The 27943-nt window shown below is 39.7% G+C and overlaps 1 protein-coding gene across 2 annotated transcripts in view; it reads right to left on the bottom strand.

Annotated features, from left to right (window-relative positions):
- SCAMP1 (secretory carrier membrane protein 1) overlaps nucleotides 1–24697 on the bottom strand; it is a 116078-nt gene extending 91381 nt beyond the window's left edge. Inside the window, exon 1 of one of the 2 annotated variants that reach the window (XM_023214925.2) lies at nucleotides 24474–24697. In XM_023214925.2, the coding sequence (XP_023070693.1) occupies nucleotides 24474–24530 (57 nt within the window). In that variant the 5' untranslated portion in view covers nucleotides 24531–24697. The remainder of the gene's footprint in view (nucleotides 1–24473) is intronic. The other variant, XM_023214926.2, reaches the window with a different exon arrangement.
- Between the last annotated feature and the right edge of the window lie 3246 nt (nucleotides 24698–27943).

Below are 27943 nucleotides of genomic sequence, written 5' to 3'. Positions count from 1 at the left end.
TAATTTAGAAATGAGTTTAGGGTCAACAAGCACCTTCATCAAATCCAGATGGTCCAGCTGTAGTCTCAATGCCTACCTTCACCATCATCTACAATACCAGTAACCAGTGAGTCCTTAAACATCAGTCATACTCTTCCTTTGCATTGCTTCCCCTAGTTGGAATAGTTTTCCCAGCAGGGTCAGCCTAGCAATCTCTTCCTCTTTCTTATAGGCTCATTCTAAATATTACCTCATATGCTAAGCAATGATCTTTCTGATACCTTCCCTCTACCCAAGTCTCTCCACTCCAGGCTCAATGCTCCCACAGCACTTACGAGAGCTCCATCAACATCTATTTCTCTGAACGATGATAATCTTCATGCAAGTCTTTTCTCCCCCAATTGGACTGTAAACTCTTTGAAACAAGACTGTTTTGGTTTTTGTTTGTTTGTTTGTTTGTTTTTGAGGTGGAGTCTCGCTGTTGCCACAACCTCCACCTCCAGGGTTCAAGCGATTCTCCTGCCTCAGTCTCCCAAGTAGCTGGGATTACAAGCATGCGCCACCACGCCTGGCTAATTTCTGTATTTTTAATAGAGACAGGGTTTCACCATGTTGGCCAGGCAGGCCTCGAACTCCTGGCCTCAAGTGATCCACCTGCCTCGACCTCCCAAAGTGCTGAGATTACAAGCAAGAGTCACCACACCCAGCCTTCAAATGTTTTCATTTTATCTGTTGTGGTGATCTGTGATCAGTGATGTTTTTTTTTTTCTTAAATCACACATGCCTGGTGATACTGTTTCTTCAACGAGTATTATTACCACCCCTGTGGGGAAATACCCAAAGAGTAATTCTTCAAGATAATAGCAGCAGTAGTAACCAATAAATACTTCTTGAAAAAAATTGAGCATAAAGATAATTCCAAAAGTGTAAATAAAAAGATGTTTAATCTCATTCATAAGAGAAACACTAATTAAAACTACACTGATGTAATCATTTCTCACCTATCAAATTAGCAAAAAAATCTAAAAGTCTGACATACTCTACTGACAAAGCTGTAAGGAAGCAGGGATTCTCATGCATTGCTAATGGGAATAAACAGTGTTACAACCTTTATGTAGGGCAAGTAGGCAATGCCTAGCAAAATAACATCTGTATTTATCCTTTGACCCACAGTCTCACTTCTAGGAATCTACTCCAAAGAAATATCGGCAAAGTTCCATTTATAACCATATGGAAGCACCACACTAATTAATCGACTGGAAGCAACCTAAATATCTATAAATAGAAGATGACTAAACAAACTATGACAATCTACATGATAAAGTACTATGCAGCTGAGTATCATTATGCAGTTGTAAAATGGTATAAGGAGATATACAAGTGCTACGGGCTGAGTGAGAAAAGCAAGGTGCAGAGGAGTGTAAACAAATGTTAACCTTTGGTGCAAAAGGGAAGATAAAAATGAATGTGTGTTTATGTTTTTTAAAAGGAAGAATCCAAAAAGGAATAAAAATGATTCTCTACAGGGGAAGGAAAGCAACAGTAAAGACAGAGGATAGACTTCGAAGCTAGACTTAATTGTACAGTTTTATAGCCTTTACTTTGGAAACATGAAAATGTTTTCATAATTACAAAACAAAATTAATTCAAAAAGAAAAAAGGAGGGAGACACAATGTAGGATCAGGAAGATGAATCCTGCTTAGCCAACATTCACGCTATCAACATCATTCTCTCAGTGCCACAGAAGTACGAGTCCAACTCTCACTTTACAAATAAACACATCCAATTATCTGGAGTGTGCTAAAATTCACCTTAAATACTTTGAAAAGCCAATAAATAAACAAGGTATAACTTAGTTCCAAAGAGACTCAGAATAAAATCATTCTTCCAATTTTCTACTTTCAACTACAGTGACTAAAGTGCACTTGTTTCCTTCTAGATTCTAGAAATTTAATCCAGGCTAGAAGTTAACAGGCAATTTGATAAAATCACTTTCTCAAGTGAACTGAGTTCACTCTCCTAATGCAGTATTAGATGACAAAGCATTAGAGTATGTACACAATATACCAAGAATAACACTAGATTTAGGAAGGTAAAGAACTGATATCTCTGAATTATCACATAATTAATGTTTCAAATTACCTTTAGCAACTGTAAATAGTGTTGAGGAAGCCATACCCTCTAAACTGGAAGAAGACAACAAAATTGAAAAAGAATTAAGTAATGATAAATGATATTGTAATGCCTATTAAGTATTTAGCACTTACATTTATTTCCAATCCTTGCTATAATCTTTCCTGGTAGACTGTATCGTTCCATTTTTCAGAGAAAGAAGCTGTGACCTTAAACAAGGTCAGGAAACTTCCTTAAGGTCAATTAGTGCATGTCTGAGACAAAAATTAAACTAAGACTTTCCAATTCCTAATTCCTTATTAATAATTCCAAAACTGTGACAGGAAAATGTTATTCTTCTCCAACATAATCAAAATGAAATTTTTTTTTTTGAGACGGAGTCTCACTCTATTGCCCAGGCTGGAGTGCAGTGGCCGGATCTCAGCTCACTGAAAGCTCCGCCTCCCAGGTTCACGCCATTCTCCTGCCTCAGCCTCCCGAGTAGCTGGGACTACAGGCGCCCCCCACCACGCCCGGCTAGTTTTTTGTATTTTTTAGTAGAGACGGGGTTTCACCGTGTTAGCCAGGATGGTCTCGATCTCCTGACCTCGTGATCCGCCCGTCTCGGCCTCCCAAAGTGCTGGGATTACAGGCTTGAGCCACCGCGCCCAGCCTACCAAAAAGAAATTATTTCAACTGATAATTTGGTTTCTTCTTTGGCTGTGGGTCTCAAACTTCAGCACGCATTGGGGTCACCTGGAGGGCTTGTTAAATCCAGATTGCTGAGCGTCACTCTGAATGTACCTTATTTCCCATTCAATAGGTCTGGGATGATGCCTGAGAATTTATATTTCTAATAAAGAAAAGATTCTCAGATAGTCTTATTTTGTTGACTTGGAGGATCATACTAGGCTTTTGTATTTTATTAACTTTTAAGCAGCAAGTAAAGATGTTCTTCAGAGTTTAATTTAAATATCAGTGGATCTGACTATGCATAGACATTAGAGTTATATCTTTACGTCATTAGTTAAGCCAAGGCTATTCTGTCAGGCTTTAGTAATGCCACTTAACTTCACAGTGTTACTTCACAGTGTTTACTTCATATTTCACTAAACTATCAAGATGGATATGAAAACAAATTTTTCCAAACAAGAGAAGTTTACATCTAGTACAATTAGTTTGTATCTTTAATACTAGGTTTCTCTACCAAATTCTCCGAAAGAATGAACCTTCTGAACCTTCACTGTATTCCAAATGCTCTCCTATACCATGCATTGAATTGGATATTTCTTAATCACTATCACACATAACCTGAAGATTCAACCTGGAAGACAGTGCTTTCACCTGCTGGAAATAAGGAGATTGACTCAATCAACTCATGTGACTAATGAAGCTCAGTCTCCTGTTTACTTTTCTCTGTACATATGTCATTTTTAAGCTAAATAGTAGTCTAATAACATAAAAATATACATGGATGATTATTATACGGCTATATATTATGTATCCACTTACTATGATATCTGCTAACACAGGTTTGGGTTTCATGATTAGTATGCAAAACCTTCTATGTCTCAGGTACTTATTCTGTAGTAGAAAAAAGCACTAGTCTAGGAATCAGAAACTGAGCACCTGGCAATGACCAATTCTGTGACATCAAGTAAGTCACCTAAACTCTCTCTTGATTTTCTCATCTTTAAAATTAAGGTGAAATTTGATAATCACCGTGGTCAACCATAGTTCAGAAATGTTATGCTACGGATTGCTGGCTGCCTTATTCAAATTACAGTTCCATTACTAAGAAGCTATAAACTTTGAACAAGTCACTTCATATTTCACTGTACCTCAGTTTTTTCATCAGTAAAATGTATCATATAATTCATGAGTTACTACATGTAAAGTGCTTAATATAGTTCCCACACATGGGAAAGACTCCAATAAGTGACAGGTGAGGCTGCTATCATCATTACCACCAAGGATCAAGCAAAAAAGCTCTCCACCTATGGCTGAGAATTGTAAAAAGTATAGCACATCCTAGGTAATGAATAGGACAAAAAACACCCACCCGTGATTCCTTAAAACACCTTCTAAGGAAAGCAACCAGAAGCAGTTCTTTGCCCAATCTTTGCATCATGTGACCCCATTAACTTGGCTACATTTCTAAGAATAAGAAACTGGCCTCTGTGCCAAAGGTAACTATCTTTAGAACTGGACATGAGCAAACCTGGCAGTCCCCAACAGAAGCAACTCGATACTGGCTAATTGCTAACCAATCCAATTCTATTCCCATTTTTGAGGAGCCTGAATGTGAGACATAAAATTGGGAACTATAATAGTTGAAGCTGACAACAGCCATGGTAGAAAGAGTGACAAGTTACAGGAAGGTGGCCAGAAAAGGGAGCACAGAGCAGCAGGTACAGCATCTGAGGGAAACAGCAATTACTAGAGTTGCCAATGAGTCACCAAAGCAAAAACAGTTACTGTTATTTTAACTGGTGAGGAATGACTTTGTGTTACAGAAGTTTTCACAATGTCCTGCACATCATCAGAAAGGCCTCAGCCTTTTTTTTCCTTACCTCCCACATCATCTAGAGGTTAGGGGGGAAAAAGGAGAGAAAAAAGGAAAAGGGAAGCAAAAAAGAGGAGGGAAGGAAAAGCAAGAAGAAGCCTTTCCCTCAAGGTGGGGGGAAAATCCTCTTCATATCTAAGCTTCATCTCTCCCGACCTTTTCTTAGGATCACCCTGTCAATTACTCTTTTCTCTCATATGTTCAACTGCTTCTTCCCAGCAAGATACCTCACATTTCAAGTACTGATCATCTTTAAAATGCACACAAGCAAAACAAAAAACAAACAAAAAAATCCCTCCTCAGCCCGAAATCAATCTGCCAGTTATTCCTCATGGGTCAACGACAATGACCTCCTTACTGGTCGCCCTCCCTATCCTCTGACCCCATCCCAATCATAATAAGCCAGAATCAGCTTTTCAAAATACAAACCTTTTCATGTCCTTCTTACAGATATAATTAACGTGAAGTACATATATTTGAGGTCTTTGAAAATTTTAAATACTTGGGAATGGACTTGGGAAGGGACAATGAAAACTGGTGAAATCATTCGTTGAACAGATTGCAACAACAGGTAAATTCTCACCATTAAGTGACTGCTAAGAACTGGAGACAAACTTTAGACTGGCAATAATAAATGACATTCTTTTATCACACACATCCTACAGTGTGCAAAAGCCATCTACTGTTGTAGTAATGCATTTTATAGATGTGCTATACACCTGTGCTACCGCAGCCACCAGCCACATGTAGCTCTTAAAATGTAATTAGTCCAAATGAGATGTGCTAAAAGTATAAAATACATTAGATTTTCAATTTCAAAGATTTAGCAAAACAATGTAAACTATCTCTAATTTTTATATGATTATGTGTTGAAATAAGATTGTTTATATGGAGTTAAATAAAATGTATTACAATTAAGTTCACTTGGTTTTTCTTTTTTTCTAACATGGCTACTAGAAAATTTTAAATTGCATATGTGGCAGAAATTATATTTCTATTGGACAGTACTGATCCAGGCACTACAACTTATTCAAAACTGGCTCACAGAATAACTTCACTTTCATCCATTTGGACAAATTCAATCACGTTAGCAAAAAGAAGTATGACAAACTAGACTTAAATTTCCTCTAAGTATTTCAAAATTACAAAGGATGACAAGAGACATGATTAGAATCCTTCCAGTCCAGTATTTTTACATAACACAGTAGCAGATTTTCACCATTACTTCCTTCACACTTTTTCATGAGGTATAAGAAGGTAATATTTTGAATGTATTAAACATTTATAAGAAAATGCACATTTACAGTTGTATCAAGGAAGCCAATGGGAAATTGAAGGCTACAGATTCAAAGAAAGAAAGAAAATTCATCTAGGTTAGCATGATACCAGACTCTTAATTATTTCATGTAATCCTCAGAAGAGCTTTATGACTTGGGTTCTATATCCTTTCTTTCACTGCTAAGAATACTGATTCGGAGATGTTTTAGTAATTTGCCCAAAGTCATATAGCTAATAAGTGAAATGGTCAGGATTCAAATCCAAATCTAAATCCAAAGACCAAGTTGTTGGAAGAAAATGCAATAAAGAAAATAAATTTATGTTCAAAACTATATTTCCTCAGAAGAAAAAGAGTATCGGGCTGCTCTATAAAATGTAATTAAAATATTCTTCAATAGCTCTGCTTGGTTCAATCAAGATTATACACTACATTAGACAACTTGATTAAACAAGAAAGGCCTCAAGCTGAGAGGCCCTCCCCTCAGTGAGTTTAATTTTTCCCCTACTCTATAATTCTCAGAGTTACTACAATCATATGAATTTAATAAATACTAAGAAAGTCACTCACCTGGAAGAGCACTACATATTTCTAAATGCCCAATCATTTTTTTAAAAAAGGAACTAGGAAAAGCCATTAAAAATCTCTGAACGAGACTCTAAGACAACAATGTATTTAGCAAAACTTTTATAACCATGATATGTGCTTAATAATCACTAGGAATTATTCAATACATCGTGATTTTGAAAAATTCATATCATGGCAAGGGTCATAACAGTCTTACTCAAATCTAAAAGAGACTCACTTATTTTTTATAGACCCAAATCAGTCCTTAGTAAATTAGAAACTTAACTAAAGCAATCATGCCCAAGTCAACTTACCTCCTAATTAGGCATCTGAAAGACAGTGCAACTTGGAAGTAAAACAAATCACCTTAAGTTGTACTATCTGTCCACATTAACATTATATGCACCTCTCCCTCAAAAAATAACTTCATTATCGAGTACACTCTATAGATTCTAGAGAAATAATTATTTGGAAACAAAACATAATTTGTGAATATAATTTGGCAAAAATTCCCTGCTGATAATTAATGACATGTGTAATTAACTTAAATAATATAAAGCAAGAAATTCTAGTTTCTAGCCTACAGCCAAAATGACACTGAGAGGGTCTGGGCCTTTCCTTGTTTCATTTTATATTGCCAGGAGTCCTGTCGCCCAGGCTGGAGTGCAGTGGGGCGATCTCAGCTCACTTGTAGCTCCACTTCCCGGGTTCACACCATCCTCCTGCCTCAGCCTCCTGAGTAGCCGGGACTACAGGCGCCCGCCACCACGCCCGGCTAATTTTTTGTATTTTTAGTACAGACGGGGTTTCACTGTGTTAGCCAGGATGGTCTCGATCTCCTGACCTTGTGATCCGCCCACCTTGGCCTCCCAAAGTGCTGGTATTACAGGCATGAGCCACCGCGCCCAGGCACTAGCAGCACTTTTAAACAATTGCTATGAGAAATTATTTCTCACAACATTATCCTCACCCTTATTAAAGCAATTCCATGAAACAATTTTAGTCCAAGTGCTGTCATTCCTGAGTAAACTTAGAAAAATTAACTTCTGTGTCTGAATTTCCCTACCTATAAAATGAGAGAAGTGAAGTGTAACAACACATATGCCTTCTGCCTCATATTCTGCATTTACGGGAACTGAGGTAAAATAGTTCAGGCCTCATCTTCTCAGGAAGTTCTGTTTCTGCAATATGAAGAACATGCTATTCTTGTTTCTTTAGCATCAAAGCATTTATCACACGTTGTATCTCCCAACCAAAGTGTGCATTATTTGACATCAGAAATTTCTCTTTATTTTGTATCCCAAGTAACTATCACAGTGTCTGATTTTTTGGAGTTCCATATACATTACTAAATAACCTACTCTTATTCCATCTTCAACAGTAACAATCTCTTGGACACGATTGTTTGGTCCTCTTTAATCTCCAATGTAGTCACAGTAATTATATAAAATTTTAAATAACCATAAAGACCTATTAAACTGGCAAGATCTCCATTTTAAATATAATGGCTGATAAAGACTGAGAATATGTTTTGTTTGTTTTTCAAATTACACCACTAGGTCCACTCAAAGTCATATTAATCATCTAACCAAAATAACAGAAATTAGATGGTCCACTGGCAAAAGAATTAAATACCAAATGCTAGCAGATACCACGGAGGTAAAGACAGTCTTGCTAGTCCAAATTTCACATTCTATTTTGTAGCACCATATCTGAGTGATAGGAAGTACATGAAAACATGTTTTGACTGAACTATAGTCAAAAAAAGATAATATGCCTAAAGATAGAGCAGTGGCAAGAAACCAAATTACTTCTTAAAGCAATCAGTAGGGCAAAGCACTGAACATTTAGAGAATATAAATATGTTTTACATGGATAGTAAATCCTTAAGAAAGATTTAAAAAATAAAGGTGCAATTTTATCCCCACATGGCAACTTTCCTAGAGCTAGGGATACTTATTTGAGTTAGTCAGTCTTGTGGTTTTTTATCGGGTGAAGCAAGCCTAAGGTAAGTAGCATACTGCAAAAATCAAATTAATGTATTCCCAAAGCTTGAAAGTAGTAATACATGCTTTTTCTATTTAATATAAACATTTTTAATGGAAATGTTTATAGCTGAATCTCAGGGGAACTTCACCACCAGAGTTGAGTTCATAAGAAAAAGTTCTATAAACTATACATATTGCAGGCAAACATTTCTGTGTTCTTAGACTGGTGTTAGGGAGATTAGAGGAAGGAGTAAGTGAAATTTGCAGAGGTCTGTATTCCACTAGTAGAGAGGAGTAGGTAAGAAAGTGGGCTCTGGAACCACACAGCTTAAGGTTTGCTTCTCTACCTCCTAGCTAGGTGATCACAGGCAAATTAATTTTTCTAACTTCAGTATTTAGTTGTTGTTGTTGTTATGTTTCTTATATTAATAGTTTGAGAAGTTTTCCTTTTGAATCAGAAGATAGGAATCTTTTTAAATAACAGATAAAGAAAATAAATAATGCAAGATTATCTTTTGTTGCAACATGTAATTATAATTTATTTTACCCCTAAGCTGCCTATATTTTCTAAAGCAGGCTCTAATTTTTTATTAACTTTCACACTTTTTGGTATTAACAGAAACAGAAACAAGACATGCAAATTACTAGTTGCCTTACCAAGCTCAGTGACTTTAGAAGCTATTATATATCATGACTTGAAGTGAGGATAACAGTAAAAAGAACTCCTTTTTATTGTTATGACAAATCACCTTGTGATGTAAGTTTCATATAAATGTTGGAGAGTTGTGCACTTGCTTGGAGATTTTTGAAAAAGACATCTAATGTTCTTTTTTGTATATCTGAGCTATTAGTTTTTAAGGTTATGATTACTTTTCAACATCATGGGAGGCTAACAGGGGATGAATCCCTGATCTCACAAATGAACCTTCCCCCTCTCTGGGTATATTACTGCGGAGAATGCTTGGGTTTGGTGCTACATACTACGATTCTAAGCACTGGCCTGGGAAGCTTAACCACCATTTAGAATTTGTTTCTAAGAAAAAGTGCCAAATCGTGGTAAAATTACACCTAGTTTACCAACTCCTGGCCATGAATGGCCAATACTCCTGATGCTCTTTTCCCATTACCTACCACTTTAACAGTACTCTCCATATATCCCAAATTATCATATGAGAATTCTAACCACCACTGGAGGATTTCCACAGATTAAATGGCTGCCATTAGCATGTATATAACACGGCCATTGCTTATTTCTCTTGAAGAAAGTGGGAACTTACAGTATTTGCCATGTACAGAATGCTTCTACAATATGCATTGTTTTCACTGTGTTTGAGAAGCAAAATTCTTTTTTTTCACTTTATTAAAAATGTTTATTTTTATATTATAGGTTTAGTCTTCCAACTGACAATACATTTTACGTCGGAGTACAACTATGCTCCTCCAGTTGCGAAATTTATAACAATTCCTTTTCACCCAAATGGTAAGAACTAAATGACACTTTTATCATTAGAGGCTTTGTCCCTATTATCCTTGTTTCTTATAATAATCATGTTTCTTTTTAAGAACTTTATTATGATTCTTAAAGTAAGAACTCTCTTTGGGGAAAATATGAAAAGGCTGGAAAAAATTAACAATCACCTTAAATCCTAATGCAAAGAGAAAATACTGTCAACATTTTGCCAAAGTTATTTTCTTTTTTCTTTTTATTTATTTATTTATTTTTTTATTATACTTTAAGTTCTAGGGTACATGTGCATAATGTGCAGGTTTGTTACATATGTATACTTGTGCCATGTTGGTGTGCTGCACCCATCAACTCGTCAGCACCCATCAATTCATCATTTATATCATGTATAACTCCCAATGCAATCCCTCCCCCCTCCCCATGATAGGCCCCAGTGTGTGACGTTCCCCTTCCCCAGTCCAAGTGATCTCATTGTTCAGTTCCCACCTATGAGTGAGAACATGCGGTGTTTGGTTTTCTGTTCCTGTGATAGTTGAGAAGCAAAATTCTTTAATAGCTACATATACTAAATTATTTGCATTCAAATGTTTTCTTCTATTATCAATCAAATTGTAATTATTAATGTATAACTATCACAAATCTCTCCTTCCTAATTTGATTTCAGCAATACTCAAAATGCATAACGCTTTACACTATACCTTATCCTTTGCTTTAAGAGTTTAAGGTGTTTCAATATTTCTGCTTATATGCAAAAAATGTATTATGTAATTCAATTGTATTCTGTAAAATAAAGGGAAGTATTTCTTTTAAGGAAGCATTTATTTTTTTAAAAAAGGAAAAGTATCAAGTTGGTAATACAATGTGTTCATAATTACATTCTAAAACCAAGTGTAAAACCTGCTATTAAATTTGTTTTTAAGCATTAAAGTATGCAAAGACTTAGAAGCAGTTGCAAAAGTAGCTCTGGCAATTTTAGAAACTGGGCAAGTTAATATATACTCTGAAAACCTGGTGACTACCAGGTATTTGCAAGCCACTTTTGCATGAAATCTGAGGGCTTTTTCAGATAAAATACTTCATCTCCTTTGCACGAACACAAATTAAGAATACTGAGATTTTTGACAAGTGTGCCAAGATCATTCAATGGGTAATGAACAATCTTTTCAACAAATGGTGCTGAAACAACCATTATAACCACATGCAAAACAACGAAGTTGACCTTACCTCATACCAAATACAAAAATTAACTCAAAAGGAATCATAGACCTAAATGCAAGAGCTAAAACTATAAAACTCTGAAGAAAACACAGGGATAAACCTTCTTTACCTCAGATTTGGCGAAGGATTCTTAGATGTGACACTAAAACACAAACAAAAAAAAAATAGGTAATTTGAACTTAACAAAAATAAAAGCTTTTGTGCTTCAAAAGATGTTATCAAGAAAGCAGACAACCCAGAAAATGGGGGGGAAAAAGTCACAAATCACATACCTGACAAAGGTATGTATCCAGGATATATAAAAACTCTTAAAACTCAATAATAAAAAAGACAAATAACCCAATCTAAAAATAGCCAAAGGATCTGAACAGACATCAAAGAAAATACGCAAATGCCAATAAGTAAATGAAAAGATCCTCAACATTGTTAGTTATCAGCAGACTGCAAATCAAAACTACAAGACACCACTTAGCCCCCACTAGGATGACTAGAATAAAAAACAGGTAATAGCAAGTGTTATCGAAGATGCAGAGAAGTCTACATACTTATACACTGCAAGCAGGAATACAAAATAGTGCAGCCACTTTGAAAAAGGGTCTGGAAGTTCCTCCATGATTAAACAGAGTTACCATATGACTAAGCAATTCCACTTGTAGGTATATATCCCCAAAAGAATTTAAAACAGGTGATCAAACAAAACACTTGTACAGGAATGTTTACAGACACATTACCTGTAATAGCCAAAAAACAGAAACAACTTAAGTGTCCAGCAACTGATAAAGTAACATTACTAATTCTGAAAAGCACCCAAAGCCAAATGCCAAGGAGAAGGGGATTACTGGATTGCTCTCTGGGTATAGATCTGCAAGGCTTCTGCACAGAAAGGAGAACAGGGGCTTCAACACTAGTCTACTATATGAAGTCAAAAGCTGCAGGACATTACAGACTGCCTCAGTAGGAACAAGTGATATGAAATGAAAGTTGTAAGGAGACTTGTTATAAGGTTAAATCTAACCAAACTCCATGTCACCTTTTTATATCCTACATCTGGTGAAAGTAGGGAAATTCTCCCTTGTGATTTAAAAACATCTTACAATATTTGCAAATGTATTACTCCGCTATACCACCAAAAACTGTACGTCTAAATACAGGCTTAACTCTATCATAGTTTTGGCAAGAAAATGTTACTTTACACTTACTGTTCAGCAATTCTGGTTGAAACAAACAGACTCACTCAGGTCACCCCAAATGCTGGGAGCAGGAGAATATTTTAAAGATACATACAGAAAGAAGAATGCCAGGTTTCACAGAGATTGAAATTCTTCATGACATGGCACATCCCTTCTAGTTAAAAAGCAGCTCTAATGAGGGAGTGGAATTCTTGAAAATGGCCTTCAAAAGCCTAGTGAGATGACTGCTATTCCACTGCTTTGGACAAGTACCTTGTTAAGACCAGCCAGTTGAGGCCAGGGTGGCAAGGGTCACATCCTAGACGACATGATCACAAATGTGTAAGCTACCATGAGGGCGGCTCCCTCAGCAGAAGCTGAGGTTCAGAGTATAGCTGGTCTCTGAACATAAAGCATCCTCTCTGGCTGAAATGATCACACTCAAGTCCAACATCCAATATAGTCGATATATTAGAACAGAGAAAATGCAGGAATACCTAGTTTCACTGTACTTGATACTGCCTTTTTTAAAAAAATTAATTGAAGGTTTGTAGCAACCCTGCATCAAGCAAGTCTTGTAGCATCGTTTTCCCAACAACAGATGTGCTCACTTCACGTCTCTAGTGTCACACTATGGTAATACTCGCAGTACTTCAAACTTTTTCATTATCATTACGTCTGCTATGGTGATCTGTGATCAGTGATACTTATCGTTACTATTTGTAATTGTCTTGGGGTGCCACAAACCATACTCATAACACTGCAAACTTGATAAATGTTGTGTGTCCTGGCCAGGCACGACGGCTCACACTTGTAATCCCAGCACTTTGGGAGGCCATGGTGGGTGGATCACCTGAGGTCAGGAGTTTAAGACCAGCCTGGCCAACATGATGAAACCCCATCTCTACTAAAAATACAAAAATTAACCAGGTGTGGTGGTGCACACCTATAGTCCCAGCTACTCAGGAGGCTAAGGCAGGAAAACCGCTTGAACCTGCGAGGCAGAGGTTGCAGTGAGCCGAGATCATGCCACTGCACTCCAGCCTTGGAGACAGAGAGAGAGACTGTCTCAAAAAAAAAAAAAAAAAAAAGAATTGTGTGTCCTATTTCACCAACCAGCTGTTCCCCTCTGTCCCTCTTCTTGGGTCTCCCTATTCCCTGAGACATAACAATGTTGAAATTAGGCCAATTAACAACCCTACAATGGCCTCTAAGTGTCCGAGTGAAAGGAAGAGTCATGCATCTCTCATTTTAAAATCAAAATGTAGAAATGATTAAGTTCAGTAAGGAAGACAAGCTGAAAGCCAAGATAGGCCAAAGCTAGGCTTCTTTGAGCCAAAGAGTTGTGAATGCAAAAGAAAAGTTCTTGAAGGAAATTAAAACTGCTACTCCAGTAAACACATAAATGATAAGAAACGAAACAGCCTTCTTGTAGTATGAAGCAAGGTGGAGCAGTCTGGATAGAAGATTAACCACAACATTCCCCTAAACCAAAGCCTAATCCAGACCAAGACCCTAACTCTCTTCAACTCTATGAAAGCTCGGAGAGGTGACGAAGCTGCAGAAGAAGAGGTGGAAGCCAGCAGAGGTTGGTTACGAGGTTTAAGGAAAGAAGCTGTCTCCATAACATAAAAGTGCAAGGTGCAGTGGCACGATCTCAGCTCACTGCAACCTCCACCTCGCTGGTTCAAGCAATTCTCCTGCAGAGTCTCCCGAGTAGCTGGAACTACAGGCACCTGCCATCACACCCAGCTAATTTTTGTATTTTTAGTAGAGACAGGGTTTCACCATGTTGGCCAGGCTGGTCTCAAACTCCTGACCTCCGGTGAACCACCTACTTCGACCTCTCAAAGTGCTGGGACTACAGGTGTAAGCCACCACGCCCAGCCTAAACAACTGATTTTCAAAAGGAGGTGAAACAGTCTTATATTGGAAGAAGATGCCATCTAAGACTTTCTGAGCTAGAGGCAGGACACGTCAATGCCTGGCTTCAAAGCTTCAAAGGACAGGTTTACTCCCTTGTTATGGGAAAATGCAGCTGGTGACTTTAAGTTGAAGCCAATGTTCACGTACCACTCCAAAAATCCTAGGGCCCTTAAGAATTATGTTAAATCTACTTTTCCTGTGCTTTAGAAATGGAACTACAAAGCTTGGATGAGAGCACATTCGTTTGCAGCATGGTATACTGAATATTTTAAGCCCACTGTTGAGACCTACTGCTCAGAAAAAGATTCGTTTCAAAATATTACTGCTCAATGACAGTGCACCTGGCCACCCAAGAGTACTGATGGAGATGTACAAAGAGATTAATATTGTTTTCAGGCATGCTAACATAACATCCCTTTCGCAACCCACGGATCAAGGAGTCATTTCAACTTTCAAGTATTAGTATTTAAGAAATAAATTTCATAAGGCTATGGTTACCATAGACAATGATTCCTCTGATGGATCTGGAAAAAGTCAATCGAAAATCTTCTGGAAAGGATTCACTATTCTAGATGTCATTAAGAACATTCATGATTCATGGGAGGAGGTCAAAATGTCAACATTAACAGGAGTTTGAAAGAAGTTGATGCAAACCCTTAGGGATGACTCAGAAGGGTTCAACACTTCAGGGGTGGAAGTAACTGCAGATATGGTAGAAACACTGAAAGAACTAGAATTAGAAGTGGAATCTAAAGATGTGACTAAATTGCTGCAATCTCATGATTAAAATTAAACAGATAAGGAGTTGCTTCTTATGGATGAGCAAAGAAAGTGTTTTCTTGAGATGAAATCTACTCCTGGTGTTAAATCTATAAATTACATCTCGGGCAGTATGGCCATTTTCAAGATATTGATTCTTCCTATCCACGAGCATGGAATGTTCTTCCATTTGTTTGTGTCCTCTTTTATTTCATCGAGCAGTGGTTTGTAGTTCTCCTTGAAGAGATCCTTCACATCACTTGTAAGTTGGATTCCAAGGTATTTTATTCTCTTTGTAGCAACTGTGAATGGGAGTTCACTCATGATTTGGCTCTGTTTGTGTTATTGGTGTATAGGAATGCTTGTAATTTTTGCAAACTGATTTTGTATCCTGAGACTTTGCTGAAGTTGCTTATCAGCTTAAGGAGATGTTGCAAGGATCTAGAATTAGAAATACCATTTGACCCAGCCATTCCATTACTGGGTATATACCCAAAGGATTATAAATCATGCTACTATAAAGACACATGCACATGTATGTTTATTGCGGCACTATTCACAATAGCAAAGACTTGGAACAAACCCAAATGTCCATCAGTGACAGAATTAAGAAAATGTGGCACATATACACCAAGGAATACTATGCAGCCATAAAAAAGGATGAGTTCATGTCCTTTGCAGGGACATGGATGAAGCTAGAAACCATCATTCTGAGCAAACTATCGCAAGGACAGAAAAACAAACACCGCATGTTCTCACTCACAGGTGGGAACTGAACAATGAGAACACTTGGACACAGGGTGGGGAACATCACACACCAGGGCCTGTCATGGGGTGGGGGAGGGGGAAGGGATAGCATTAGGAGGAATACCTCATGTAAATGACGAGTTAATGGGTACAGGACAGCAACATGGCACATGTATACATATGCAACAAATCTGAACGTTGTGCACAGGTACCCTAGAACTTAAAGTATAATAATAATTTTTTTAAAAAAAGAAAGAAATCTACTCCCGGTGAAGATGCTTATGAATACTGTTGAAATGACAGCAAACAATTGAGAACAGCACATAAAATTAGTTGATAAAGCAGTGGCAGGATTTGAGAGGACTGACTTCAACTTTGAAAGAAGTTCTACTGTGGGTAAAATGCTATCAAACAGCACAGCATGCTACAGACAAATCTTCCATGAAAGGAAGAGTCCACTAATGTGGCAAACTCCATCACTGTCTTATCTTAAGAAACTGCCACAGCTACCCCAACCTTCAGCAACCACCACCCTGATCAGTCAGCAACCATCAACAATAAGGAAAGATGCTCTAACAACAAAAAGATTATGAGTCGCTGAAGGTTCTGATGATCGTTAGCATTTTTTTGCATTAAAGTATTGTTAAATTAAGGTATATACACTTTTTAGACATGTTACTGCACACTTAATACACTACAGTATACTATAAACATAACTTTTACGTGCACTGGGAAACAACAAATTCACATAACTTGCTTTATTGCAGTATTCACTTTATTAAGGTGATCTGGAACCAAACCTGCAATATCTCTGAGGTATGTCTGTATGCGTCTCTATAGGTTATACAACTTCTGCTTGAATTTCCTGCAAGTGCTGGAGAATACCCTACCAAAAGACCACTGTCGGGCCATGCTAGCAGATTTTTAAATATCTATTTGGACAATATTTACCTTCAAGTAAACTTTGCCAGTTAACCTTAGATTCTTTTTCTAAAGCAACAAATAACAAGTTTATTCACATAACTAAGAACCCTTTAGGTATCTGATGGGAGCTCTCCTATTTCCCTTTAGCTCTCTGTAGACTAAATCTGCTGAGTAATTGAAACTTAAATCGTTCTTCCTATAACTTGATTCTGGTCCCATGACCATTTTGACTGTCCTCTTTGGGCATATCCTGAGTATTTTCACAGCACTCTTTAAATATGCACAATTAAGAACAATACCCAGCTATTAGACCAGAATACTGTAGGATTGTTAATTTTAAGGAACTGATCACTAATTTCATTAAGCCAATATATATTTTCCAGCAACTGTATCACACTGGTGGTTCATAGTAAGAAAACAACCAATAAATTACTTGGATCTGCACTTATCACTATTAAATATTAATTGTATTCCAAAAAAACTTTTGGTAATATCAGCATAAGAACAGTTTAGTTTCAAAAATTTCATAATCGCCATCATCTCATATGATTGTAGTTAAAGCTACAGGGCCAAAATAAAACTGTGTTCGAATCCTAGTTTTGTCACGTGGCACAGCAGCCTCCTACGGCAGCAGCCTTCCACTGGCCATATGAGATGCTCAACCCAGACAAAACGTTTTCTAAATATCTTAAGAATATTGACCATGGCAACTGACACTTCACCCTAAATAAAGATTGTCTCAAGAAGAATGACAAATGTGGTTTTCAAGGCATAGTTTGAACTCTGGAAAGATTAAAAAGAAACTGTTAAGAGAGTTGTGCCAGCCTGGACTAAAAAAACAGTTCAAAATAAATAGAAACTTCTGGGCTCCGAATTTTTAAGGGGCAAGAAGCAGGCCAAAAATGCTACTCAGCTGCAACAGGGCTCATTCTTAAAGAAAAAAATAAATAAAGGACCTCTCAGAGGGTGGAGCCAAAAGCAGAAGAAAATAACAGGTGAAGGAACCAATACCAGGAAGCAGAACTGGGCCCTAATCAAGAAACACTCATTGTCCTCAATGTAGAGGACCCTAACAACATGTGCCTGGCTAGATTTCAGAATTGCTATAGATCAGCAGCTGCTACATGCCTCCCACTCTTTCCCTATTTGAATGGGAGTGTCTACTGAAGTTATCCTATGACTGACTGCCTTGCCATTTTATGCTGGGTGTATCTTCAGTTCATAGGTCTGTCTCCAGTCAAGAAGTGGGGCCTATTGCTTGCCATTCCTTTTAAAATCTAGGCTGAACTTGTGCCTTGTTTTGACCAACAGAATATAGCAGAAGTGGCATATGACTCAAGAAGCCTTGTAGCTTCAGCTCTTGCCTTCTGGGAGCACTGCTGCTACTATGCACAAAGCCCACTTATTACTAGTAGAGAGGCTACACGAAAGACAGCCAATTGCTGTGCCCACTGACATGTCCAGGTAACCAGCAGGCACTTGAGTAAGGACATCTGAAACCATAAACCAGGTGACTGAAGCCACTTGAGTAACTCCAGAAAAGAATATTAAAAAATAGAAAAAACCTGCCCAGCTAAGTCTAGGTCAAATAACAGAGTCGTGAGCAAATAATTGTTATTGTAAGCCATTATATTTTGGGATTGTTACACAGCAACAGATAAGTGAGACAGTGGTAAATAAGATAATGATGTATCTTACAAAGGATGGCATCTTAAGTTGATGAAATATAACAGCAGCTCGATATGTGCTTTTTAAAAATATTAACATGAGGAAAAATGAGCAGGAATTCATGCAGTTGACATGAACGTAAAATAACACATGCCCACAAACTACAACCACTATGTTCCGGATTAATGTTAAAAGATAGTTTTCAAAGTGTGACAATCACAAAGGAAATCCTCAGAATACTTTCCTAGTGCTATCCAATCTCCAAACTCAAAATTGTTTATCTTTTTTGTTTGTTTTTGGGGTTTGTTTTTCTTTTTGAGATAGGGTCTCACTCTGTTGCCCTCCAGCCTCAGTCTCCCAAGTATCTTAGACTACAGGTGTGCACCACCACACCCAGCTAACTTTTAAATTTTAGTAGAGATGGGAGTCTCACTATATTGCCCAGGCTGGTCTCAAATTCTTGGGTTCAAGCAATCCTCCTGCCTTGGCTTCCCAAAGCACTGGGATTACAAGCATGAACCATCATGTCCAGCCTCAAAATTTTAAACAGATAAGGGAGGAGTGAAATCAACTTGTAAGTATCATTGCCAATGTAAATGAAATCGATGGATGACATTCTTGATGTTACAAAATGAAAATTAAGGTCTGAATATTTGTGTTTCCTTAAAAATCACATGCTGAAACCTATCACCAATGTGATAGTATTAGAAGATGAAACCTTTGGGAGGTGATCAGGTCAGCAGTGCTCTGCTCTCAAGAATGGGATTAATATCCCTATTTTTTTAAAAAAAAAAAAAGGCCCCAGAGGTCAAGTGTGGTGGTACACATCTGTAATCCCAGCACTTTGGGAGACTGAGGCAGGTGGACCACTTGAGGCCAAGAGTTCAAGGCCAGCCTGGCCAGTATAGTGAAACCCCGTCTCTACTAAAAATACAAAAAGTAGCTGGGCAAGGTGGCACGCACCTGTAATCCCAGCTACTCAGGAGGCTGATGCACGGGAATTGCTGGAGGTAGAGGTTGCAGTGAGCCAAGATTGCACCACCGCACTCCAGCCTAGGCAACAGAGTGAGAGACTCCATCTCAAAAAAAAAAAAAAAAAAAAAAAGGCTAGGCATGGTGGCTCACGCCTGTAATCCCAGCACTTTGGAAGGCCAAGGCGGGCGGATCACAAGGGCAAGAGATCGAGACCATCCTGGTCAACATGGCAAAACCCCGTCTCTACCAAAATACAAAAAGTTAGCCGGGCATGGTGGTGCACGCCTGTAGTGCCAGCTACTCAGGAGGCTGAGGCAGGGGAATTGCTTGAACCCAGGAGACGGAGGTTGCAGTGAGCCGAGATTACACCACTGCACTCCAGCCTAGCCGACAGAGCAAGACTCCATCTCGAAAAGAAAAGAAAAGAAAAGGGCCCCAGAGAGCTGCCATCCCCTTCTGCCATGTGAGGACACAAAGAAGATGCAATCAATGAGGAAGAGGCCTTCACCATACACTGAATCTGCTGGGACCTTGATTCTGGACTTCATAGCCTCCAGAGTTCTGGGCAATAAATTTCTGTGTTTATAAATTACCCACTGTGAGGTACTATATTTTGTTATAGCAGCCCAAACAGACTAAGACAAAAGAATAACACACTTGAATTATGGGTCTTTTTCAATTTTCAACTTCAACTCTTAGAATGCCACTAGATTACTGTAACTTAAAAGATAACCTAAGTGAGAATGCTGAATTTTAGGCCATTTCTAAAAAAAATTTTCAATAGACTAAAGTTAATTTTTTTGAGGCCAAAACAAAATGGGCACTATGCTCAATTTTAATATAGAGACATTTTATTAGGGAGGAACTATGTGTCGTGAAAAAGCACCAGAATTCAGACAACCTTGGTCTAGTCCAGCAGGCTGACATAGGCAAAGCACTTAATTACTTTTAGCTTTGATTCCTTGACTATGATCAGTCAAACAGCTACTACCAGCACTCCAGAAGAGCCAAAAGGAACATAAATTTCACCGAAATCATAGCTAAGCATATAGAGATTATTAAACAAAAAAATTGTTTTTGAGACGAGTCTCGCACTGTCCAGGCTGGAGTGCAGTGGCGTGATCTTGGCACACTGCAGCCTCCACCTCCTGGGTTCAAGCAATTCTCCTGCCTCAGCCTCCCAAGTAGTTGGGATTACAGGTGCCTGCCACCACACCCAGCTAATTTTTTGTATTGTTGGTAGAGACGGGGGTCTCACTATGTTGGCCAGGCTGATCTCGAACTCCTGACCTCGTGATCCGCCCACCTCGGCCTCCCAAAGTGCTGGGATTACAGGCGTGAGCCACCGCGCCCAGCCATTAAACAGAATCTCTTAAATTACTATTAATACTAAATATAGTACCTAATTAAAACCACCATACATTAAGCTATTACATGCTAAATGTATGTTCATCTAATCCTATTTACAATCCTATAGAGAAGTACTATTACCCTATTTTACAAAATAGTAAACTGAGTTTTAAAGAGGTTAAGTAACTTTCCAAGGTCTCACAACCAGTTAGCCACAAAGCCAGGATCAAGCCCAGATCTTTTCAAATTCTTGAGCCAAAACTTTTAATCCTATCCTCTGCTGCCTCCCAACAAGAGCCTCAACTCTAACCTCCAAATACAAAACAAGAATTCTGGTATCAAAAATGCAACCAGAGAGTGCATACAGTGTCACCAGCAATGGACTAGAAATCAGGAGACCTAAGTTCTAATGCTAGTTCTATACTACCTACACATGGGCATAAGACAATGAGCAAGTGTGCCTCTGTGGGCTTCGTTTTTTAATCTTTGAGATCTGACTGAACATATTTTAAGCATTTGCCTTCCTAGCTGTGAAATTCTAATTCTCCTCATAATTTAAAAATTAATTTAAATGTTATTTAACTATCCTATTCAATCAATTATCATGTTAATATGCAAAAACATATTAGAAAGCATGAAGATTTTCTGACCACTTACTAATTTCTCCCTCCTATGAACAAACTGCACTTGTTCTGGCACTTAACCATACACTCTTATGCTGACTTGTAAGAGCCTATATTGCTGACCTCTCCTGGTTATTAAACTCTCCCCTTTTATTCATTTTCCAAGCATATTTGTCTCACTGTTAGACTAATAGCCATAAGGACAGAGATATTTCTTCAGTATTTGTTGAATGAATAAATAAACTCAACAGAAAACAAAGGACATACAGCAATTCTTCAGTAATTACATGTTGACTATATAGAAAATATTTTTCCCTCTCTAGCTTTAAAACCCCATTTTAACAGCTCAAGAGTGGATCTTCAGAAACTTGTACATACTTAATCATCTATTTTATTTTGGACCACTAAGATTTCCAGTTATTCCAAGTTTCTTGACGTGTAATGAAAACCATTCAAATTTCATAAAACCATTCACTGAGCCTAGCACAACCACTAGAATATAAAGCAGGGGCTCAACCAAAAAAAAAAAAAATTGAATCCAGCAAATAACCTTACAACAACCAATAAAATCAAGTAAACCACTATGGTTATATTACATAAGGAGAACAGACTCAAACTACTTTCATGACATGGCTCAAACAAAGATGCTTGCAAAAGTATTCCTAACATAAAAGTGAAGGAAAAGAAATGTTAAAAAATGAAAAAGGCAATGGAAACCAAATAGGATTTAATGAAAAAGAAATCAGCATAGTTACCAAATACGAAATATCATATACTTGAAAATAAGAGCTTTATCTTCAAATACTGAAAATAAAAAGATTTGAAAAATGATCAGCCAGGCACGGTGGCTCACGCCTGTAATCCCAATACTTTGGGAGGCCGAGGCGGGCAGATTACAAGGTCAGGAGTTCAAGATCAGCCTGGACAACACAGTGAAACCCCAACTCTTATAAAAATACAAAAAGTTAGTCAGGCGTGGTGGCAGGCACCTGTAATCCCAGCTACTAGGGAGGCTGATCATAAAGTAACACAAATTAGTCTGGGAACATTTCAGATTTGAGTATCAGAAATGTTATTTCAAAAATCACTTTTACATAAATATAAGAAAAAGTAAAAAGACAAAATATAGATATTAAACTATACTTTTGAGAGGAGGGGGGCAGGTGAAATGGAAATGGAAAAATAAAGGGTCAGACACACTGACAGTGCTGTAACAGTCACTAAAATCAAAGATCATAAGCAGAAATGTGTGTACAACCAAGTCTCCTTTAGACCTAAATGAACTGTCCCTGAAGCATTTTTCAAACTTGAATAATCATTGTCCTGAGTCCATCCACTTAAAAAGATTTATAATGTTATGCCACAATGAATATTTAAAACAACTCCTAGGTTTAGAATTACTACAGCAACTTTATGAATGTCACAAGAGGAAAAGTGTCATGGCAATATTAGATGTCACAAAAGGACAGTCTGGGCTAAGATGAAGACAATGTCTTGCCCTAACAAGAGAGCCAGTTAATACGAAATGAACCATGAAATGGACTGACCAAGTAGAAAATACACTGCCAAATCGTCAGATGCTGAATAAACAGTGTCAATGAATTATCTGAATTAGGAAAGGCTAAAAGGTTCTTGATGTTTTATCTTCAAAATATTTTAAAATAACACCCATTTAACAATTTATGAACGGTCTCTTTAGAAAGTCTACCATTTAAGAATAACCCGATTTTCCACAACATGGAAGCAAGTCCAATACTAATTGAAACAAAACTGCCGGGGGAAAAAAAAATGTCTTAAAATGCAACCATGTCACTGAAAGGTACAGGCCAGTTGTACTGAATTTTCTTAAGTGACATTAGGGACAATGAAACAGTGACTGAGTCTAATTCTACACTGCTACAAAGTGAGTGGAGTTGTCAATAATAACCAGGATCATTTCATTAAAATAATCCTCCTTGGAATTATCAGGCATTTAATAATCAGAGCAGAAATATTTTTCCTCTTCCAGGATTCTTAATGAAAGATAAAATCAGGAGTAAAAAGATGTAAACTCAACAAGCCAGAAGTGACACCTGTGTGATCACAAATTAAGAGTTACTGTTTTATTCTGCGTGATTGCAAATTAAGGTTACTATTGCACACGGCCGGGGGGAGGGGGATTGAGAAACAACTTCAACCAACAATTGGAAACAAATTACACGTGCTAACAGTTACACTCATTAGGAAATCCAGAATACTTTCAAAGAGAGTTATTTAGATATTGCATTCATTTAAACGCAGACGATGAACATCTCAGCCGCCTTCCTTTGCATGATTCTGTGCCAAGCCCTTCCGAAGCTGGGGTTGATAAGGTCGACTCCAAGAAGAAAAGCAGCTCAAGTGGGAAATGCTATCCTCATATGGCCCAGAGAACCGGTGACGCATTAGGTGCTTGGAAAATATCCCATCGTTTACCTTGCTAGAAGCAGCTGGGTAGGGAAGAAGTCGTCCACGTGCACTATTGTTTTCCAGATATGTTTATTTATTTTTAACTTCTGCTTTGGTATCAATACCCTCAACCTCAGCCTAACAGGGAGAGGGGGGGATGGCAGCGCCACTGGTGGTATTTGGGTGCAACACAAGTTTAAAAAATGAAAACACCTTTTTTTTTTTTTAATTGCAGCATACTCGGTGCCCTCACCTCTCTCCTCCTCCACACCTCTGCCATCACCCCACGCAGCTCTCCGCCGCCGCCACCTCGGGTCCCCATGACAACCCCACCCCAGAGCGGGCCCCCCTCCGCCGCCTCCCGGCCCTACCAGCCACACTTGCCTGGCAAGGGGCGACTCCACCTGCCCTCGGCTCTCACTCTCCCCGCTCCAGAGAGGCGGGCCAGGACCCCTCCAGGCGCGCGGGCCCAGTCCCGGCTGCAGGCACGACCCTCACCAGTCGGGGACGTGTGGAAGGGCAGCCGGGCACGAGCTGAGGAGGTTCCACCTCCAAACCCCAAAACCCAAACGAGTGACGCGGGGCCGGGGGCCAAATGGGGTACTGCGGCCCCGCGCCCCTCTCTGGGCTGCTGAGGGGAGCCGAGGCAGGCGCAGTGGGCGAGAAGGAACTCGTCCGTTTTCACAAACAACGACGCGTCGCGGCGGCAGGAGATGCTGGGGCCGAAGCTCACCTTGAAGGGATTGTTGAGATCCGGGTCGGCAAACGGGTTACTGTCGAAATCCGACATCTCTCTGGCTCTCGGCGTCACCTACCCGACCCAGGCGCAGAGAGAGAGACGAGGCGAGGCCGCCGCCCCCCTGCGCGCTCACGTCGCCGCCGCCGAGCAGATCCGGGTGCAGCTCGCTGGCCACCCAGCCGGCCGCGCCACTGAGCATGCCCGGTGCGGCGGGCTCCCGGCCGCGGCGCCGCTCGCGTTCGCCGTCCCGTTCCTCCGGGCCCGGATCCCACGCTCCGGGCTTTGGCTGCGACCGAGTAGGGAGTTGCGGCTGAGGAACCGGGAACTCAGAGCGGATGAAAAGGGTCCCACACGCCACGAGTCCGCGGGATTCTCGGAGAGTATGGGACGCTTCCCCTCCGCTCTGAGCCGGAGGCCGGCTGCGTCCGCCCGTGCTCCGTCTTCTGAAGACCAATTTCAAATCAGCTCCCCGGGGCCCAGCGTGACTTAGGGAAGTGGTGGCATTTTGTGGGAAGGACGCACACTTGCCAGGTTGGGGGAGGCAGCCCGAGTCGCGGGCCGCGCACCCCGCGAGCAGTGCCGTTAGACCGTCGGACGCCGGCCGCAGATCACCTCCCCGGGGCGGGGGCGCGGCCGCTGCTACGGGTTTTCTAGCACTCCTGACCCCACCTGAGAATCCCGGCCTCCCATCTTCCGGTCTCTCTGACTCTTAAGTTGCTGCTAAATCACGGAGAGCAGCCTTGGCGCTGCCGGTCCCAGCTTGATCCAAGGATCCTGGAGAAGGAGATGAGATTCAGTCCCAAGGGCCGGCCCTGGCTGCCATCCTCCGGAATCTGCAAAATGGCTACTTCTTCAGAAATAATGGGAGAGGGATGGCAAGAGGCCAGAGATCAGGCCCTCGAGTATTAACTCTAGCATTTGGGCACCAAATAGACACTTTTGGATTTTCCCTAGTCTTTTCCAACACCAAGGACGAGATGATCAAAAGATGTGTTAAGAAATGCATTTGTACCGGCCGGGCGCGGTGGCTGACGCCTGTAATCCAGCACTTTTTGGGAGGCCGAGGCGGGCGGATCACAAGGTCAGGAATTCAAGACCAGCCTGGCCAGTATGGTGAAACCTCTTCTCTACTAAAAATACAAAAATTATCCGGCGGTGGTGGCGGACGCCTGTAGTCCCAGCTACTCAGGAGGCTGAGGCAGGAGAATCACTTGAACCCGGGAGGCGGAGGTTGTAGTGAGCCGAGATCCGGCCACTGCACTCCAGCCTGGGAGACAGCGAGACTCCGTCTCAAAAAAAAAAAAAAAAACATTGGTATCATTACTTCTCCCCACCCCGCCCCACCCACCAAACTTATTGAAAGAGCATCGCTTTCCTCACTTTTCCTTCTCCCCTAACAGAAAAGCACTGAGATGAAGCTCCAGGAAGCCAGAATTATTTTGACTTGGTGGGTACCGGAGGGTTGGAAGAATCTAGATTGAGTATTCCTTGGCCTTTGGGGAGCTTGCTCTATGCAAAGTCACCTAGGAAATGATACTTCCCCCACTGTGAAACACTAGCTAGAGATGATAGACAAAAAGCACATTTGTTGTAATCTCCCTTTGACGGGATCTAGGTTGGGATAGATGTCGAAGCAGCTGCTTCTAGGTAGTCAACGAAGATGTCAACTAGTAAATGACAACAGACAAGGATGATCACAGCAGAGTTGTAAGATTCTAGATATCAAAAAGTGCAAGCAGTCTATTGTACTCACCATCGCATCCTCAGCAGCTGCCCAGTGCCCGGTTTTAACTTGCTGCTCAGTATATGTGTCAGGTTTTAATCCCAATTCTGATACTACCTGTGCTATTCTTTTCACCTCTCTGAGTCTGTAAAGGATTATTTAAGAATTAACATAAACAAGATACAGAAAAGTGTCCTGCATGTATATGTAGTGCCTAACAAATACTGGTTGAACGTCAAAAGTGGCAAGGAGGCTCAGTATGTTCTTACACGCTTTGCCTCCTTTCTCCCAAGCAAGGATGTCCTTGCCTAGCTCATCTGCTCCTCTCACTTTTGCCCTCACTCCCTCCACCTGTCCTCCAAATGACTCAAAATAATCAGCACTATGTATTATGCATCTACTATGTTCCAAGACAATGAGGATCAACTGAGCCTGCATTGCAGAATGGAAATTTCCAACTATGTTGTGTTTACAGCTAATGATATTTGCACCTAACGCAAAGGTTTGCAGACTTTACTGTTATAGAATAATTTGGAATACCTGTTGAAGATGCAGACATCCACCTCACCATACCTCCTAAGATTCCGCTTGAAAGGATCTGAGATAGGGGCTCTGGATCTGCATTTTTTATTTTTTACATCTCTATACATTATTTTACATAAATGTATAAATGGAGTCATGACATACATATTGAATTTTTCACTTAAAAAATTTTTTTATTCCTTGTATTCCCTCTTCTCTTCCCCTACATTAACAACCTAGTACATTTCTTTAAATATTCTTATAATAGTGTATATCTACACTTAAAATAACATGTAATTGTATAAAAACATAATACATATCCATGCAGATATACATACACTCTAATACCGAGCTTTGGCATTGTCTTGAAAAGGTGAGATTATATGCATATTTTTCTGCAGCTGTTTTTCTCAATACTTACGGCAGAGTTTCTCAGCAAGATGTGCATTGGCAAACGAACAGTCTTAAGGTTTCTTCCCCTAGTATGCCACATAAATATTACCACTTTTTATGTGTAGCATGCCTATAGAGTGAAAAGGGAAGCATGGCCTAATGGAAACCATACATCTAATTCATTATTCTTAACAACTGCAAAAATCAGCATATGTAAAGGATCTCAGGTGATTTTTTTTTTTTTTTTTTTTAGACCAAGTCTTACTCTGTCACCCAGGCTGGAGTGCAGTGGCACAATCTTAGCTCACTACAACCTCCACCTCCCTGGTTTAAGCAATTCTCCTGCCTCAGCCTCCCGAATAGTTGGGATTACAGGCATGCACTACCACACCCGGCTAATTTTTGCATTTTTAGTAAAGACAGGGTTTCACTATGTTGGCCAGGCTGGTCTTGAACTCCTGACCCCAAATGATCCAGGCCGCCTCTGCCTTCCAAAGTGCTGGGATTACAGGCATGAGCCACCATGCTTGGCCGACCTCAGATGATTTTGATGGTGGCTGACCACACTTTGGGAACACTGATATGAGGACATGCAGACCTATGGTCCATGGGTAAGGGTCTTAATCTGTTTGTGTTGCTATAAAGGAATACTGGAGGCTGGATAATGTATGAAGAAAAGAGGTTTATTTGACTCATGGTTCTGCAGGCTATCGGCTTCAGATGAGGGCCTTATGCTGCTTCCACTCATGGCAGAAGGCAAAGGGGAGACTTTGTGCAGAGATCGCATGGCTAGAGTACAAGATGGGGCATCAGGGGAGAGAAAGGG

This window comes from Piliocolobus tephrosceles, chromosome 4 (assembly GCF_002776525.5).
Source record: "Piliocolobus tephrosceles isolate RC106 chromosome 4, ASM277652v3, whole genome shotgun sequence".
In the NCBI taxonomy this organism is placed as follows: domain Eukaryota; kingdom Metazoa; phylum Chordata; class Mammalia; order Primates; family Cercopithecidae; genus Piliocolobus; species Piliocolobus tephrosceles.
Note: the sequence above shows the minus strand (reverse complement) of the source record. Positions and strands in the feature narration are given on the sequence as shown.